Below are 16065 nucleotides of genomic sequence, written 5' to 3' on the forward strand. Positions count from 1 at the left end.
AACAGAGATATATTCACATGTGTACAGCAACCCTACAGATTATCTGAACGAATAAACCGGCCTAAAGCACAAAAAGTACATAGAAAAGTTTGTTCACATTATAAAGCAAGAAAACAGGCAAAGTAATAATTCAGAGACGTCAAATAACACATATGGATAGTAACAGTGATAACAGCAAAAGAGTATAAAGCAAAGACGTAACATTAACATAAATCATAGACAATAAAAACTTATTACGAAAAAATTAAAAATGTAAAATAAAACTCTCATATAAAAGTAAAATAAACTCCAGTCAAAAACGCAATTAGAATCAAATCTATAAAAATGATAGAAAACAACTGAATTTCACGCATCACATATTCATAATGGTACCTATGTAAACATGTAATATCGCTGATCCACTGTCATTCAAGCTATTAGAAAAGTAGCACATATGGAAATCAACTAAAATCGGATATACACCTAAGTGTACACTTAGGAGAAGGTAAAAAAAAAAAAAGACATGACAGGAACAATGTTACATGTAAAGTATAAACACATAATGATATTTTATAGATTTTCGGTTCGTAGTTACAGGTCATTACATTAAGATCATCGCTTACTTATGTATTTAACAGAGCGCCTCTTAGTGTTAGTATGCCGACATGGGCTAATCGTGAATGATATAAAATAAAAACAATTTACAGAGCAGTGTAGCTGGCTATTATTCGTTATAACCGTGTCATAAAAAGTCATATTTTGCACTCCGGGCCCCAAAGAACAAAAGATATAAGGAGCAGGTTCTGTTGACTACAGTTCTACTGTTTAAAACCTTAATGCTGTATTTTTGCAGTTGTATTACCACAAATAAAACGTAGTGCCTCAGTATTAATGGAACTTGGAACAAAAACTTCCTTTCTATATGTTGTCGAAAACTGACATTTTTGAGACCTTGGCTACGCACAAAACACAAATTGATTTTTGCATAGTCGGAAACAGCAACCAGCCAGCAACTGCGAATTATTTACACAAATAGCCCCTTCACCGGTTGCGAACCGACAGGTTCATCTTTGGGCTGCTATTTACGATTATATTACAGTTGTTGTTATTAAAACAGCCAACAGCTAATGTAAACAACGACAAATGTAATATAAGCGTGAATAGCCATCTGAAGATAAACCTGACTGTTCGAAACCGATAACGGCGCTATGTATGTCAATAAATATTATTAACAGTGGCTGGTTGCTGTTTTCTTCTCTACAACAATCAACTTGGAAAAACTTTATTGCTGACAATTAGAGCTAGTTAGTTTCCTGATATGGCACTTAGAACGTTTCTAATACAATATTTATTCTGTAATTTGTCTTATTTAGCCTTCATGCGGTGAGCAGCATTAATACTGTGGTATCAGAATACCTCTTCAATTTTTTGAATACACATCAGTTATGTACAAATGAGATACATTGTTTCTTCATTCCCCTAACAAATGTCAGATTTGGCACTTAAAAAGTTTTCCATTTCCGCTCTTCAAAGGATCGCGCTATCCAGCAATGTTCCACGTCGCAAAGGGCGCCAAACAAAACGCCGCTCGAAATAGGACGTGCGGTGTTGTTCGGTAATGTGGTCGATTCCCACGATAAAGCACATCTATACTCGGCGCTCGGGGCTAACAGTACTGGAAAATGTGTGTTGGGGGTTCTTTCACATGTAAAGGTGCATTATGGATCGGCCGGCCAAGTTCAACACTGGACATTCTTTGGGCATTGTCGTGTCGACAAATCGAGTTTTTCGATCTGAGCGCGTGTGAGTATCGGCCGTGAGTGGGCAGGAGTCGAGAGTCAAGGGCAAAAGTGTATTACGATGGGGAGCTTGTTGAGTGGAACAAAGTTATAATGAATACTGTTGTTGATAAAAGTAAGTTGAATGCAGACGGAAAGTAAGAAGTGGAAGTATGATAGGAAGAACTTTATTATTTAATGAAATCAGAGGAAAGAGTAATAAGAAAAACATTGTATGCAAGGGGGGGATCGAAAAATTTCCGTTTGAGGTCGTTGGAGCAGCATATATACACGTAGCGAGACTTCGATGCGAGTTCATAAGCACCGACCTGCATGGAATGATTAATGTGGCATTCGTGTCTTTCCGACCAGCGTGCGATAAATGCGGAAACGTGACCTATGGCGACGTGTTGCCAAATGCGTCCAAACAGGACCAAGGTGCTGCTATTCTTTTCTTAGCACATGAGCAATTTGTAAGAGACAGCACGTCTGTCGAAAACCACAGTTGTGGAATAGTGCGTGAAGTTCCGTGCTGGTTGCGGTTCTACGCAAGACGCTGGTCTATCTGGCAGGTCATCCTCACCCAGCACGGACAAATGCGAGACATGAAGGACCCACCCTATAGTCTCGATTTCTTCTCTTGCGACTATCGCGCCTACGGTCCCTTAGAAATGGCCTTGAAGGGTCGATGATTTCAGTCGGGCGAGCATGTGCAGCAGGCAGTTACTTACAGACTACTTCACCCAAAAGCACACGATGTTATACGAAACAGTTATCTTCAACCAGGTGTGTTGGTAGGATGATTGCCTCAATGCTCACGCGATTTTGCCTCACTGGATACCAGTTTGCACTTTACGGCCTTCAGACTGAAAATTTTTGATCGCCGAATATGAAATACGTTCAGTGCTTTAGTGGCTTAAGTCTTTAAGATGAACAACTGTTCACGCATGACGAAACACGAAACTGCCGAAATTGCTGCTTGAACTGAGCTCCATTACTTGTCATGGGGAATATTCCGGAGCGATGCTTGTTGTAGTTGTAGTTGTTGTTGTTGTGGTCTTCAGTCCAGAGACTGGTTAGATGCAGCTCTCCATGCTACTCTATCCAGTGCAGGCCTCTTCATCTCCATGTAACTACTGCAACCTACATCCTTCTGAATCTGCTTGGTGTGTTCACCTCTTGGTCTCCCTCCACGATTTTTACCCTCCACGCTGCCCTACAGTACTAAATTGGAGATCCTTTGATGCTTCACAACGTGTCCAACCAACCGATCCCTTCTTCTAGTCAAATTGTGCCACAAATTCCTCCTCTCCCCAGTTCTATTCAGTACCTCCTCATTAGTTACGTTATCTATCCATAAAACCTACAGCATTCTTCTGTATCACCGCATTTCGAAAGCTTCTATTCTCTTCTTGTCTAAACTATGTATCGTCCACGTTTCACTTCTATACATGGCTACACTTCACACAAATACTTTCAGAGAAGGGTTCCTGACTCTTAAATCTATACTCGATGTTAACTAATAGTCCTTCCACCTTTCTGCCTTCCCTTCTTTGCTTAAACTGGTTTTCCATCTAAGCCCTTGATATTCATACAAGTGGTTCTCTTTTCTCCAAAGGTCTCTTTAATTTTCCTGTAGGCAGTATCTATCTTACCCCTAGTGAGATAAGCCTCTAAATCCTTACATTTGTCCTCTAGCCATCCCTGCTTAGCCATTTTGCACTTCCTGTCGATCTCATTTTTGAGACGGTTGTATTCCTTTTTGTCTGCTTCATTTACTGCATTTTTATATTTTCTCCTTTCATCAATTAAATTCAATATATCTTGTGTTACCCAAGACTTCTACTAGCCCTTGTTTTTCTACCTACTTGATCCTCTGCTGCCTTCACTATTTCATCTCTCAAAGCTACCCATTCTTCTTCTACTGTATATCTTTCCCCCATTCGTATCAATCATTCCCAAATGCTCTCTCTGTGACTCTCTACAACCTCTGGTCTTTTGAGATTATCTGATCCCATCTCCTTAAATTCCCACCTTTTTGCAGTTTCTTTAGTTTTTTAACAGTTCATAACCAATCGATTGTGGTCAGAATCCACATCTACCCCTGGAAAGGCCTTACAATTTAAAACCTGGTTTCTAAATCTCTGTCTTACCATTCTATAATCTATCTAAAACGTTCTAGTGTCTCCATGCCTCTTCCACGTATATAACCTTCTTTCATGACTCTTAAACCAAGTGTTAGCTATGATTAAGTTATGCTCTGTGCAAAATTCTACAAGGCGGCTTCCTCTTTCATTCCTTATCCCTTCCATATTCATCTACTACTTTTGCTTCGCTTCCTTTTCGACTATCTAATTCCAGTCCCCCATGACAATTAAATTTTCGTCTCCCTTAACTACCCGAGTAATTTCTTTTATTTCATCATACATTTCTTCAATCTCTTAGTCATCTGCGGAGCTAGTTAGCATATAAACTTGTACCACTGTGGTAGGTGTGGGCTTCGTGTCTATCTTGGCTACAGTAATGCGTTCACTGTGCCGTTCATAGTCTCTTACTCGCGCTCCTATTTTTTTAAATTCATTGTTAAACTTACTCTTCCATTACCCCTATTTGATTTTGTATTTATAACTCTGTATTCACCTGGACAGAAGCCTTGTTCCTCCTGCCACCGAACTTCACTAATTCCCACTACATCTAACTTTAACCTATCCATTTCCCTTCTTAAATTTTCTAACCCACCACCCGATTAAGGGATCTGACATTCCACGCTCCAGTCCATAGAACGACAGTTTTGTTTCTCCTGATAATGACGTCCTCCTGAGCAGTCCGCACCCGGAGATCCTAAAGGGGCTATTTTACCTCCGGAATATTTTACCCAAGAGGACGCCATCATTATTTAACCATACAGTAAAAGTACATGCCCTCGGGAAAAATTACGACTGTAGTTTCCCCTTGCTTTCATCCGTTCACAGTACCAGTGCAGCAACGCCGTTTTTGCTGATGTTACGATTAGTCAAGCATCCAGACTGTTGCCCCTGAAACTACTGAAAAGGCTGCTGCACCTCTTCAGGAACCGCTCATTTGTCTGGCCTCTCAACAGATACCCCTCCGTCATGTTTTCACCTACAATACGGCTACCTGTATCGCTGAGGCACATAAGCCTCACCACCAACGGCAAGGTCCATGGTGCATAAAAAATAGTTTTGCAGAGTCAGTGATGAGTGTAAGTGCTGACTTGAAGTGTCATTATTTAAATTTTTTTGTCTTGTTAGACTTCAATTCAAAGTACTTCTGGCTAACTATTTAATATAACCGCAGATATCATTCTAGCTTTTAGATTACAACTGACAACTCTGAAAACTGCGCTGATCAAAAAAATTAGTGGAAAATGATTTTGGGCGTCTGTCATACTTCATTGAGCAATAACTGCGAACTGAATATGTTTCCAGATTATACCATTATCTGTCACACATTACGTATGCATCAAAACATTGGATTCTCTATTGTTTTCGTAACAATAACTGAAAATAATTCATCCCGTCCTCCTAGATGCTTTTCTTCATACTTTGAGAGATCCAGCGTGAGCATTTATCACTGCCCAAGGCTAGTGGCATGCTCCGTATAACTCTATGGAGGTCATCCTGTGCTATCTGTTCCCACTCTTCAATGAGCCCATGAGAGTTCTTGGAGAGTGGAACAGGACGATCACGAACACGCCTGCCACGCACATCCCGCACATGCAAGATGGGGTTTAACTAGGGACTCACCGTCGGCCATTCCATTGCTTCAATGTACAAGCTTAGCTGACGCCCGACACATGGGCCCTTACGTTAGAAAGAATTCAGGGCCACCTCCGTATTCAGCAGCCACCATATGGTCCAACAGGTTCTGTTCTGTGTACTGTCTGGCGGTAATGCGACCATGAACAAGAAGATCCGTATGGCTGTTAGCGCTGAATCCTCTCCACAACATCAAATAGCCTTGGAAACCTGTCGAATTCCTGGACAGTTGGCAGGTATCACTCACCATGGGTCTCCACGTACGAAAACGGCCATCACATTTCGTCTGTGAATAACAAGTGTGGCCAGTGACGTAGTTGCCAGTTGACATGGGAACGGCAGAACTGAAGGCGAGCTGCAAAATATTGTCATGTCAAACAGAATACTCGAACAAGATATCTGGCTCGTATGGTCCTTTCTCGTAACCTGTTCATTACAGTCTGATCGGACATAGCGGCTCCAGTGGCCCATCTGAGATCGTCTTGCTGAAACGTCCCCTTAGAAAAATTGAAACCCCTTGCGTTATTTGACTTTCAAACAGCTAAGCAAAACTGAACGTGCAAAGACATTTGTCTCTTTACTTATTCAGATCGTCAGTAAACTGACACACAATAATTTTTAGCGCAACGCAATCTTTCAAAAATCCCTACAAAAGAATGGTTCTGACTAACAATAACCTATACCTTTCATGAATCACTTACCTCACAAAAATCTTCGTTACTCGAACTACTGCAATACAGCAAGCGGCAATACTGCGAGCTAAATAAAAGATTCTAACTACTGAAGGCACTAACTACTGATAGGCATAGTTAGCAAATAAAAGATTTTGATAGAGAACAAACAATGTGTTTACCTTAATAATGTTCAAAAGTCGTCATATGTATCTATCAATTCATGGCAACCATCTATACAAACTTCCTTTTTCTGGCGGACACACGTCCAGATCGTCCGCTAATACTAACCTCTCAAAACACGGGCATCTCTCTCTCCACATCTACCACTGCTGGCGGCTCACCTCCAACTGCCCAACGCTACGTCCTGTTCACATCCAACTGCCCAACACTACACAAGCGAATATTCCAACAATGAGTCCAACCAGCCACAGACTGCACACAGCACAGTCAGTGATTTTCATACAGAGCGCTACGTGGCGTTACCAACATAAAAACCTAAACAGCCTCTTTACACCATCTACAGACTATTGTATGGGCATCCTTGACCCTTGGTTATGAATAGCAATACATGAGAAATATTTTATATTCTTAAGTGTGTACAACGTTGCTGCAATAGTTGCGGTTGGTGTTGAAGGCGAAAACATATCTCAGTTATCTCATGACATTTTCTCCATTAAAAAATCGCCATTGTGTTGTAATTCTATGAGCTCTTATGTAGTCGAATCTAGTGTCTCTGCACAGATCAGTCTCATAGAAAATTACTCCATCTTCTAACTTTGGACATATAACAGCATTTCATAAACAGTTTGAGATTTTAAAGTCTGTTGCTATCAGCCATTAGCAACCACTGAGCTCTTAGTTTGTTCATTCATCTTGTAGCACTACAAACACAACTAAATGCGTAGTTATATCAAATATATATTCGGTAGTGTTAGCAATCCTCGTATAATGGAGGAATATACACTCCTGGAAATGGAAAAAAGAACACATTGACACCGGTGTGTCAGACCCACCATACTTGCTCCGGACACTGCGAGAGGGCTGTACAAGCAATGATCACACGCAGGGCACAGCGGACACACCAGGAACCGCGGTGTTGGCCGTCGAATGGCGCTAGCTGCGCAGCATTTGTGCACCGCCGCCGTCAGTGTCAGCCAGTTTGCCGTGGCATACGGAGCTCCATCGCAGTCTTTAACACTGGTAGCATGCCGCGACAGCGTGGACGTGAACCGTATGTGCAGTTGACGGACTTTGAGCGAGGGCGTATAGTGGGCATGCGGGAGGCCGGCTGGACGTACCGCCGAATTGCTCAACACGTGGGGCGTGAGGTCTCCACAGTACATCGATGTTGTCGCCAGTGGTCGGCGGAAGGTGCACGTGCCCGTCGACCTGGGACCGGACCGCAGCGACGCACGAATGCACGCCAAGACCGTAGGGTCCTACGCAGTGCCGTAGGGGACCGCACCGCCACTTCCCAGCAAATTAGGGACACTGTTGCTCCTGGGGTATCGGCGAGGACCATTCGCAACCGTCTCCTTGAAGCTGGGCTACGGTCCCGCACACCGTTAGGCCGTCTTCCGCTCACGCCCCAACATCGTGCAGCCCGCCTCCAGTGGTGTCGCGACAGGCGTGAATGGAGGGACGAATGGAGACGTGTCGTCTTCAGCGATGAGAGTCGCTTCTGCCTTGGTGCCAATGATGGTCGTATGCGTGTTTGGCGCCGTGCAGGCGAGCGCCACAATCAGGACTGCATACGACCGAGGCACACAGGGCCAACACCCGGCATCATGGTGTGGGGAGCGATCTCCTACACTGGCCGTACACCACTGGTGATCGTCGAGGGGACACTGAATAGTGCACGGTACATCCAAACCGTCATCGAACCCATCGTTCTACCATTCCTAGACCGGCAAGGGAACTTGCTGTTCCAACAGGACAATGCACGTCCGCATGTATCCCGTGCCACCCAACGTGCTCTAGAAGGTGTAAGTCAACTACCCTGGCCAGCAAGATCTCCGGATCTGTCCCCCATTGAGCATGTTTGGGACTGGATGAAGCGTCGTCTCACGCGGTCTGCACGTCCAGCACGAACGCTGGTCCAACTGAGGCGCCAGGTGGAAATGGCATGGCAAGCCGTTCCACAGGACTACATCCAGCATCTCTACGATCGTCTCCATGGGAGAATAGCAGCCTGCATTGCTGCGAAAGGTGGATATACACTGTACTAGTGCCGACATTGTGCATGCTCTGTTGCCTGTGTCTATGTGCCTGTGGTTCTGTCAGTGTGATCATGTGATGTATCTGACCCCAGGAATGTGTCAATAAAGTTTCCCCTTCCTGAGACAATGAATTCACGGTGTTCTTATTTCAATTTCCAGGAGTGTATATATACATATATATATGTTCATGAGATCGAGTCTTACAAATTTGCTGTCTCTGATGGACACACGTCCAGATCATCCGCTCTCAAAACTCCGCCATCTCTCTCCCCACATCCACCACTGCTGGCGGCTCACCTCCAAATGCGCAACGCTATGCGCTGTTCGCATCCAACTGCCCAACACTACAATAGCGAATATTACAACAATGCCAACCAGCCACAGACTGCACACAACACAGCCAGTGATTTTCATACAGAGCGCTACGTGTCGTTACCAATATAAAAATCTAAACAGCCTACTTACATTGCAAGTGCACTGGCGGTATCCATACGATGCTGTAAGGCAGACATGGCCAGATATCGGTCGTCACGTGGGGATGCAATGCGTCGGCGACCTTGTCTAACCTGCCCTGTCTCCCTACAGTGTGTCCACAATCTGTGGATGAGACATGGAGAGACTCTTGGCATCTGAAGCAACGCCACCGAAAGGCCATCCGTTTATAATTAGACCCCCTTGCAACTTTCCCTGCATCTACTTGGTTGAATACAACGTCAACAAATGACAACTGATATCTGCGTGCCAGACTAGAAAACACTGGGGCACCGGTACTCACTTCCTCCTGAGTGTTCATCTGGCACTTACGGCATAGCGCAGCCAATAGCTGGCGAATGAGTTTAATTGTTGCCCACGTTGAAAGCGAAAATCTCAAGCCAAGCAATAAGACCACAGGTTTCGCCTGTATCAAAATAGATTTAACATACCGGACGCCGATACAAGTGTTCCCGTAATTCCTTTGAACAGTTTATAGCAGAAGATCTAAAGAGGGACGTGAGGTCGGTAATAGATACAACGTACGGTTTCCTACCATGTTCATCTCGCGAAAACGCCACAACGACAAATCGCTGATATGGAGATTTACGACGCCGGCCGTGGTAGCTGAGCGGTTCTAGGCGCTTCAGTCTGGAACCGTGGGACTGCTACGGTCGCGTCGCAGGTTCGAATCCTGCCTCGGGCATGGATGTGTGATGTCCTCAGATTAGTTAGTGTTAAGTAGTTCTAAGTCTAGGAGACTGATGACCTCAGATGTTAAGTCCCATAGTGCTTGGAGCCATTTTTGAGATTTACGACAATCATTCTTTGGTGGTGCCACACGGAAGGGGAGCTCAGATAGTGGTTTTTTTAGGCATTCACAAATGTTCGATATGTGCCCCTTTAGTGATTCGGCAGACATCAAGCCGATAAACAAGTTCCTCCCACACTCGGCGCAGCATGGCCCCATCAATGAGTTCGAAAGCATCGTTGATGCGAGCTCGCAGTTCTGGCACGTTTCTTGGTAGAGGAGGTTTAAGCACTGAATCTTTCACATAACCCCACAGAAAGAAATCGCATGGGGTTAAGTCGGGAGAGCGTGGAGGCCATGACACGAATTGCTGATCGTGATCTTTACCACGACCGATCCATCGGTTTTCCAATCTCCTGTTTAAGAAATGCCGAACATCATGATGGAAGTGCGGTGGAGCACCATCCTGTTGAAAGATGAAGTCGGCGCTGTCGGTCTCCAGTTGTGGCATGAGCCAATTTTCCAGCATGTCCAGATACACGTGTCCTGTAACGTTTTTTTCGCAGAAGAAAAAGGGGCCGTAAACTTTAAACCGTGAGATTGCACAAAACACGTTAACTTTTGGTGAATTGCGAATTTGCTGCACGAATGCGTGAGGATTCTCTACCGCCCAGATTCGCACATTGTGTTTGTTCACTTCACCATTAAGAAAAAATGTTGCTTCATCACTGAAAACAAGTTTCGCACTGAACGCATCCTCTTCCATGAGCTGTTGCAACCGCGCCGAAAATTCAAAGCGTTTGACTTTGTCATCGGGTGTCAGGGCTTGTAGCAATTGTAAACGGTAAGGCTTCTGCTTTAGCCTTTTCCGTAAGATTTTCCAAACCGTCGGCTGTGGTACGTTTAGCTCCCTGCTTGCTTACGTCGACTTCCGCGGGCTACGCGTGAAACTTACCCGCACGCGTTCAACCGTTTCTTCGCTCACTGCAGGCCAACCCGTTGATTTCCCCTTACAGAGGAATCCAGAAGCTTTGAACTGCGCATACCATCACCGAATGCAGTTAGCAGTTGGTGGATCTTTGTTGAACTTCGTCCTGAAGTGTCGTTGCACTGTTATGACTGACTGATGTGAGTGCGTTTCAAGCACGACATACGCTTTCTCGCCTCCTGTCGCGATTTCGTCTCACTGCGCTCTCGAGCGCTCTGGCGGCAGAAACCTGAAGTGCGGCTTCAGCCGAACAAAACTTTATGAGTTTTTCTACATATCTGTAGTGTGTCGTGACCATATGTCAATGAATGGAGCTAGTGAATTTATGAAATCGCTTCAATCATTTGTAATAGCCCTGTACATGCAACCGCCAAAACGATGAGAAAAATAAACTGACCCTCTGGGGGATATTACGAAAAGCTGGCATAATGTGTGAAAGTAATTGTTCCGTTTCTGACTCGTAAAATATCGTTTAATTTCTCAGGGCCATTGTAACCAATCATCGTCTCAGTTCCGCTGAGGTGCAAGCTGACGGAAGGCCCCTCCCACTTGCGACAGTGAAGGAAGCGGTCGCGTGTGCCATCCTCCTCAGTGTGCCACCTTTCACTGTTCGCGTGCGCGCGGCCCACTGTTTATTTCAAAGCGCACGCCATCTGCTCCGCGGCGACCTCGTTCGTGAAACCGGAATCCCGAATGATTGGGAGTGCGCGCAACAGATATAGCAACTCTACCTGTCCCTGCTGCCTTGTTACGCAGATTTCGTCCTTGACAATTGTGCTTCTTTAGTACCTATCTCAGAAGGATGACATCACGCGTCTCGAGAACGGATGGCTTCCGCCGATAGAGCTTTGTACTGTCACTCAGCGACGCCGAAGTCGTTTAGCTTACTCTGCTCACCTAGGTCTTTCCTGCAGGCGAACATGTCATCAAAAAAGGTAAGTTCGGTAAATACGTTTCAGTAAACGATAACTATTGTCCCGGTCGCACACACGCGACAGAAAATGCGCATTCTTGACCCCAGCTATCTGCATGCTTCACCTACCCGATAAAATCTTACGTGTGGAAGTCGCGTTAATAGGACTTCACGTGACATAGTGTCATACCGTTTGGCATTAGGGCCTACCAGTTTATCTCGGCTGTGACACAGCATTAGCTGTACACTTTTCATCCCACTCGTAATCCGACAGGACGGCAGTGATAGGCATAAAGACAAACCAGCATATTTACCTGTCTTGTAACTCTGTTCTTTACGACGGGCCGGCCGAAGTGGCCGAGAGTTTCTAGGCGCTACAGTCTGGAACCGCGCGACCGCTACGGTCGCAGGTTCGAATCCTGCCTCGAGCATGGATGTGTGTGATGTCTTTAGGTTAGTTAGGTTCAGGTAGTTCTAAGTTCTGGGGGGCTGATGACCTCAGCTGTTAAGTTCCATAGTGCTCAGGGCCATTTGAACCTTTACGACGGACACTTCACAGCACCCTATATTTTTTCAGTAATCCATTTCCTCTGCTCAAAAACGTATCACAGCATAGTATTTAAGCAAACATGACATTATTGAAAAGTAACACAAAACTGACTTTACTCTAGTAGCACACAGCGGAATTACTTGGGTAACATGTTGAAGGGATATGCACGGAACAAGACTGTACTCGTAGATCCAGTAACACACATATCACTTCCAATCACACCTCGTATTGCAGCAAGTTAAAGTTTAGTAAAATGAAATATGCTCCGAACATCGGAGACAAGTAGCTTTGTGGTTAGAATTACTGCATCATCTTTCAACCCATATTTGCTGTCACATTCGAGGTTCACTTTCTATGCACCTCCATTAGTATGAAGCAACTAAAATTGGCAGTCAAGCAAACCGCTAACTCCGCTCTCAGGATTGACAACACTTGACACCCTATGACTACTCATTTGCCCTCAGACGCTACATCCGTTACTGTATCCTATGCTATGGTACCTCTCTCAATATGGACCACACAAATCGTTGTGTTCATTCCGCAGCACAGGAGATCCCCGAGACACCTGTTCTGTATGGCCAATTTCCCTAAGCTCCAGCATTATTAAAACAGTGGAACAGATTCTTAAAACACCATCTACTGACTACCTAGCAGTCGAAGTGGCTTCAGAAAAGGAAATGGGTCGTAGGAGACGCATGGAATATTACGGCTAACATTTTAATCTAGAATTCCAGGTAGGCCCTACGTCTATTACAGGTATCCAGTGGCTGCTACACTCAGAATGGCATACGTTCGATTGAGCGGTGATATGGCCTCTATTAATGAACGCGCCTCAGTCCAATATTATACTCTGTTTACACATCTAAGATGAAAGCTTTTCTACCAAAATTTTAGTACAATATGCAGACGATACAAGCCAATATTCAACAGCCACGACTCTACAGGATATATGTTGCAGACTATGTCGCACTGCCGTAACACTTGGAAATTGGCTAATGGATAAATGGTCTAGCACCCCGCAAATATCAAGTAGTTGTGTTTATTCGCGCAACTCTTAAAAACAAAACCATACATGTAAGGTAGATATCCAAGAGCAGCGTCGTCGTGTCCCATAGGACCAACCCAGTGGCTTGGAGGTGTTGATTTAAAAATGCACAAACATTCATACGCCTATGTGGAGGAGCTCCATCTTGCTAATAATTGTAATCTGTGGATTCTTCTCTGCACTATTACAATTCTTATTGATGTACCGCTGTGCAGTAATTATGTTGTTCTTGTTGTGGTCTTCAGTCCTGAGACTGGTTTGATGCAACTCTCCATGCTACTCTATCCTGTGCAAGCTGTTTCATCTCCCAGTACCTACTGCAACCTACATCCTTCTGAATCTGCTTAGTGTATTCATCTCTTGGTCTCCCTCTACGATTTTTACCCTCCACGCTGCCCTCCAATACTAAATTGGTGATCCCTTGATGCCTCAGAACATGTCCTACCAACCGATCCCTTCTCCTGGTCAAGTTGTGGTACAAACTTCTCCCCAATCCTGTTCAATACTTCCTCATTCGTTCTGTGATCTAACCAACTAATCTTCAGCATTCTTCTGTAGCACCACATTTCGAAAGCTTCTATTCTCTTTTTGTCCAAACTATTTATCGTCCATGTTTCACTTCCATACATGGCTACACTCCATACAAATACTTTCAGAAACGACTTCCTGACACTTAACTCTATACTCGATGTTAACAAATTTCTCTTCTTCAGAAACGCTTTCCTTGCCATTGCCAGTCTACATTTTATATCCTCTCTACTTCGACCATCATCAGTTATTTTGCTCCCAAAATAGCAAAACTCCTTTACTACTTTAAGTGTCTCATTTCCTAATCTAATTCCCTCAGCATCACCCGACTTAATTCGACTACATTCGATTATCCTCGTTTTGGTTTTGTTGATGTTCATCTTATATCCTCCTTTCAAGACACTGTCCATTCCATTCAACTGCTCTTCCAAGTCCTTTGCTGTCTCTGACAGAATTACAATGTCATCGGCAAACCTCAAAGTTTTAATTTCTTCTCCATGGATTTTAATACCTACTCCGAATTTTTCTTTTGTTTCCTTTACTGCTTGCTCAATATACAGATTGAATAACATCAGGGAGAGGCTACAACCCTGTCTTACTCCCTTCCCAACCACTGCTTCCCTTTCATGTCCCTCGACTCTTATAACTGCCAACTGGTTTCTGTACAAATTGTAAATAGCCTTTCGCTCCCTGTATTTTACCCCTACCACCTTGAAACGTCCCCTTAGAACAATTTATACAAGACTGTGCTTAAACTGACACACAATATTTTTAGCGCAACGCAATCTGACTATCAAAGATCCCTGCAAAAGAATGGCCCTGAGTAACATTGAACTATACCTTTCAGAAATCACTTACCTCACAAAAATCTTCATTACTCGAACTACTGCAATACAGCGAGCGCCACTACTGCCAGCTAAATAAAAGATTCAAACTACGGAAGGCACTAACTACTGATAGGGATAGTTAGCAAATGAAAGATATTAATAGAGAACAAACAATGTATTTACCTTAATAGTCATAATATATATAGCAGTTCATGACAAATTACAAAACTCCGCCATCTCTCTCCCCACATCCACCACTGCTGGCGGCTCACCTCCAACTGCGCAACGCTACGCGCTGTTCACATCCAGCTGCCGCTGTCCAACACTACAATGGCAGACAACAGTGCAAACTAGCACACAGAGCGCTACGTAACGTTGCCAATAAGAAAACATAAATAGCCTACTTACATAGCCCCCATGCTCCCCACAAAAAAATTTTTGGGCAGTGGCCAATAATGATTTGATAAAATTTTTCATAATTACAATAACAAAGATATCAAATGCACACACTTATTGATACAATGTTGGTCAAAAGCTAAAATTTTCTCACAGTCCATAAAGACAGTCAAGATTGTTCATCACAGTAAAGTTTCAGTGGTTTTTTTTTCCAAAGTCCGAGCAGTAAAAGAAAATGCACACAGAAGTAGTGGATTTCCATGCAGTCTTGAACAAGTAGTGTTGTCCTTCCAACGGAAAGACAGTGCTGACTCTTGACATGCTGACAGGTAATGGGCCACAACACAGCAAACCCACAGCAGAGTCATTCGACGTTTTGAAGAAGTTTGGTAGGTAGGTCATCACAGAGCAGACCACTGTAGTCCTGGTAGAGATTACGGTACTGATGGGCCACCAGAGGTGCAGACCAACTGCGGTCCTTGTAGAAATAATGATATTGGTGGGCCATCAAAGATGCAGACCCACTGTAGTCCTTGTAGAGAAGGCTAGCAACCATCTGTTGCGACTGTGCAGGTGCACAATCACCATTGAAGAGTCTTGTGGATAATATAGCAAGTCCATAAACCACCACTTGTGCACTCACAATTTTTTTTTTTGAAATGTCCTTAGAACCAGCAATGCTGTTATCCAGTCCCTTGCTGAATTATTAACACACGTGCAAACACCAACAGTCCCTACTTCTCACATATTGTCCATATACTATGACCAACAGAAAAGTGTGCAGTGAAATGTAACTAACAAGTTAATAATATGATGAACTGGTATCAATTACAATTTTATAACATAAGAATACAATTACAAAGGTACAAAATACATCATTAAAGAACATAACAATACAGATAACATTTGTAGTACAGGCTTTACAACAGAATAGAAATAAACATATACATCAGTGTTATAGGAATTATGACATAAGTAAATACATAAAAGATCAGAATAACTTTTGAAACATCAACTTTACACATGAGCATTAAAACAAAACCGAATAAATAATGTCTAAACATCTTTACAAGGTAAATAACATATTATTAATGCCAATTATATTCGAGGATAACAGTATTCCTCATCATAGTTCATGTAGCTGAGTATTAGAAAAATTCTACAACA

The 16065-nt window shown here is 43.6% G+C and overlaps 1 protein-coding gene across 3 annotated transcripts in view; it reads left to right on the forward strand.

The window, feature by feature from the left end:
- LOC126161579 (lactosylceramide 4-alpha-galactosyltransferase-like) overlaps positions 1-16065 on the forward strand; it is a 441277-nt gene that overhangs the window by 131886 nt on the left and 293326 nt on the right. Inside the window, exon 1 of one of the 3 annotated variants that reach the window (XM_049917520.1) lies at positions 11484-11574. The exons of the other annotated variants lie outside the window; for them this stretch is intronic. Coding sequence (XP_049773477.1) covers positions 11560-11574 — 15 coding nt within the window. The 5' untranslated portion in view covers positions 11484-11559. Of the gene's footprint in view, positions 1-11483; positions 11575-16065 lie in introns of those variants that run through there. 3 annotated transcript variants of the gene reach the window in all.

This window comes from Schistocerca cancellata, chromosome 2 (genome assembly GCF_023864275.1).
Source record: "Schistocerca cancellata isolate TAMUIC-IGC-003103 chromosome 2, iqSchCanc2.1, whole genome shotgun sequence".
Taxonomy (NCBI): domain Eukaryota; kingdom Metazoa; phylum Arthropoda; class Insecta; order Orthoptera; family Acrididae; genus Schistocerca; species Schistocerca cancellata.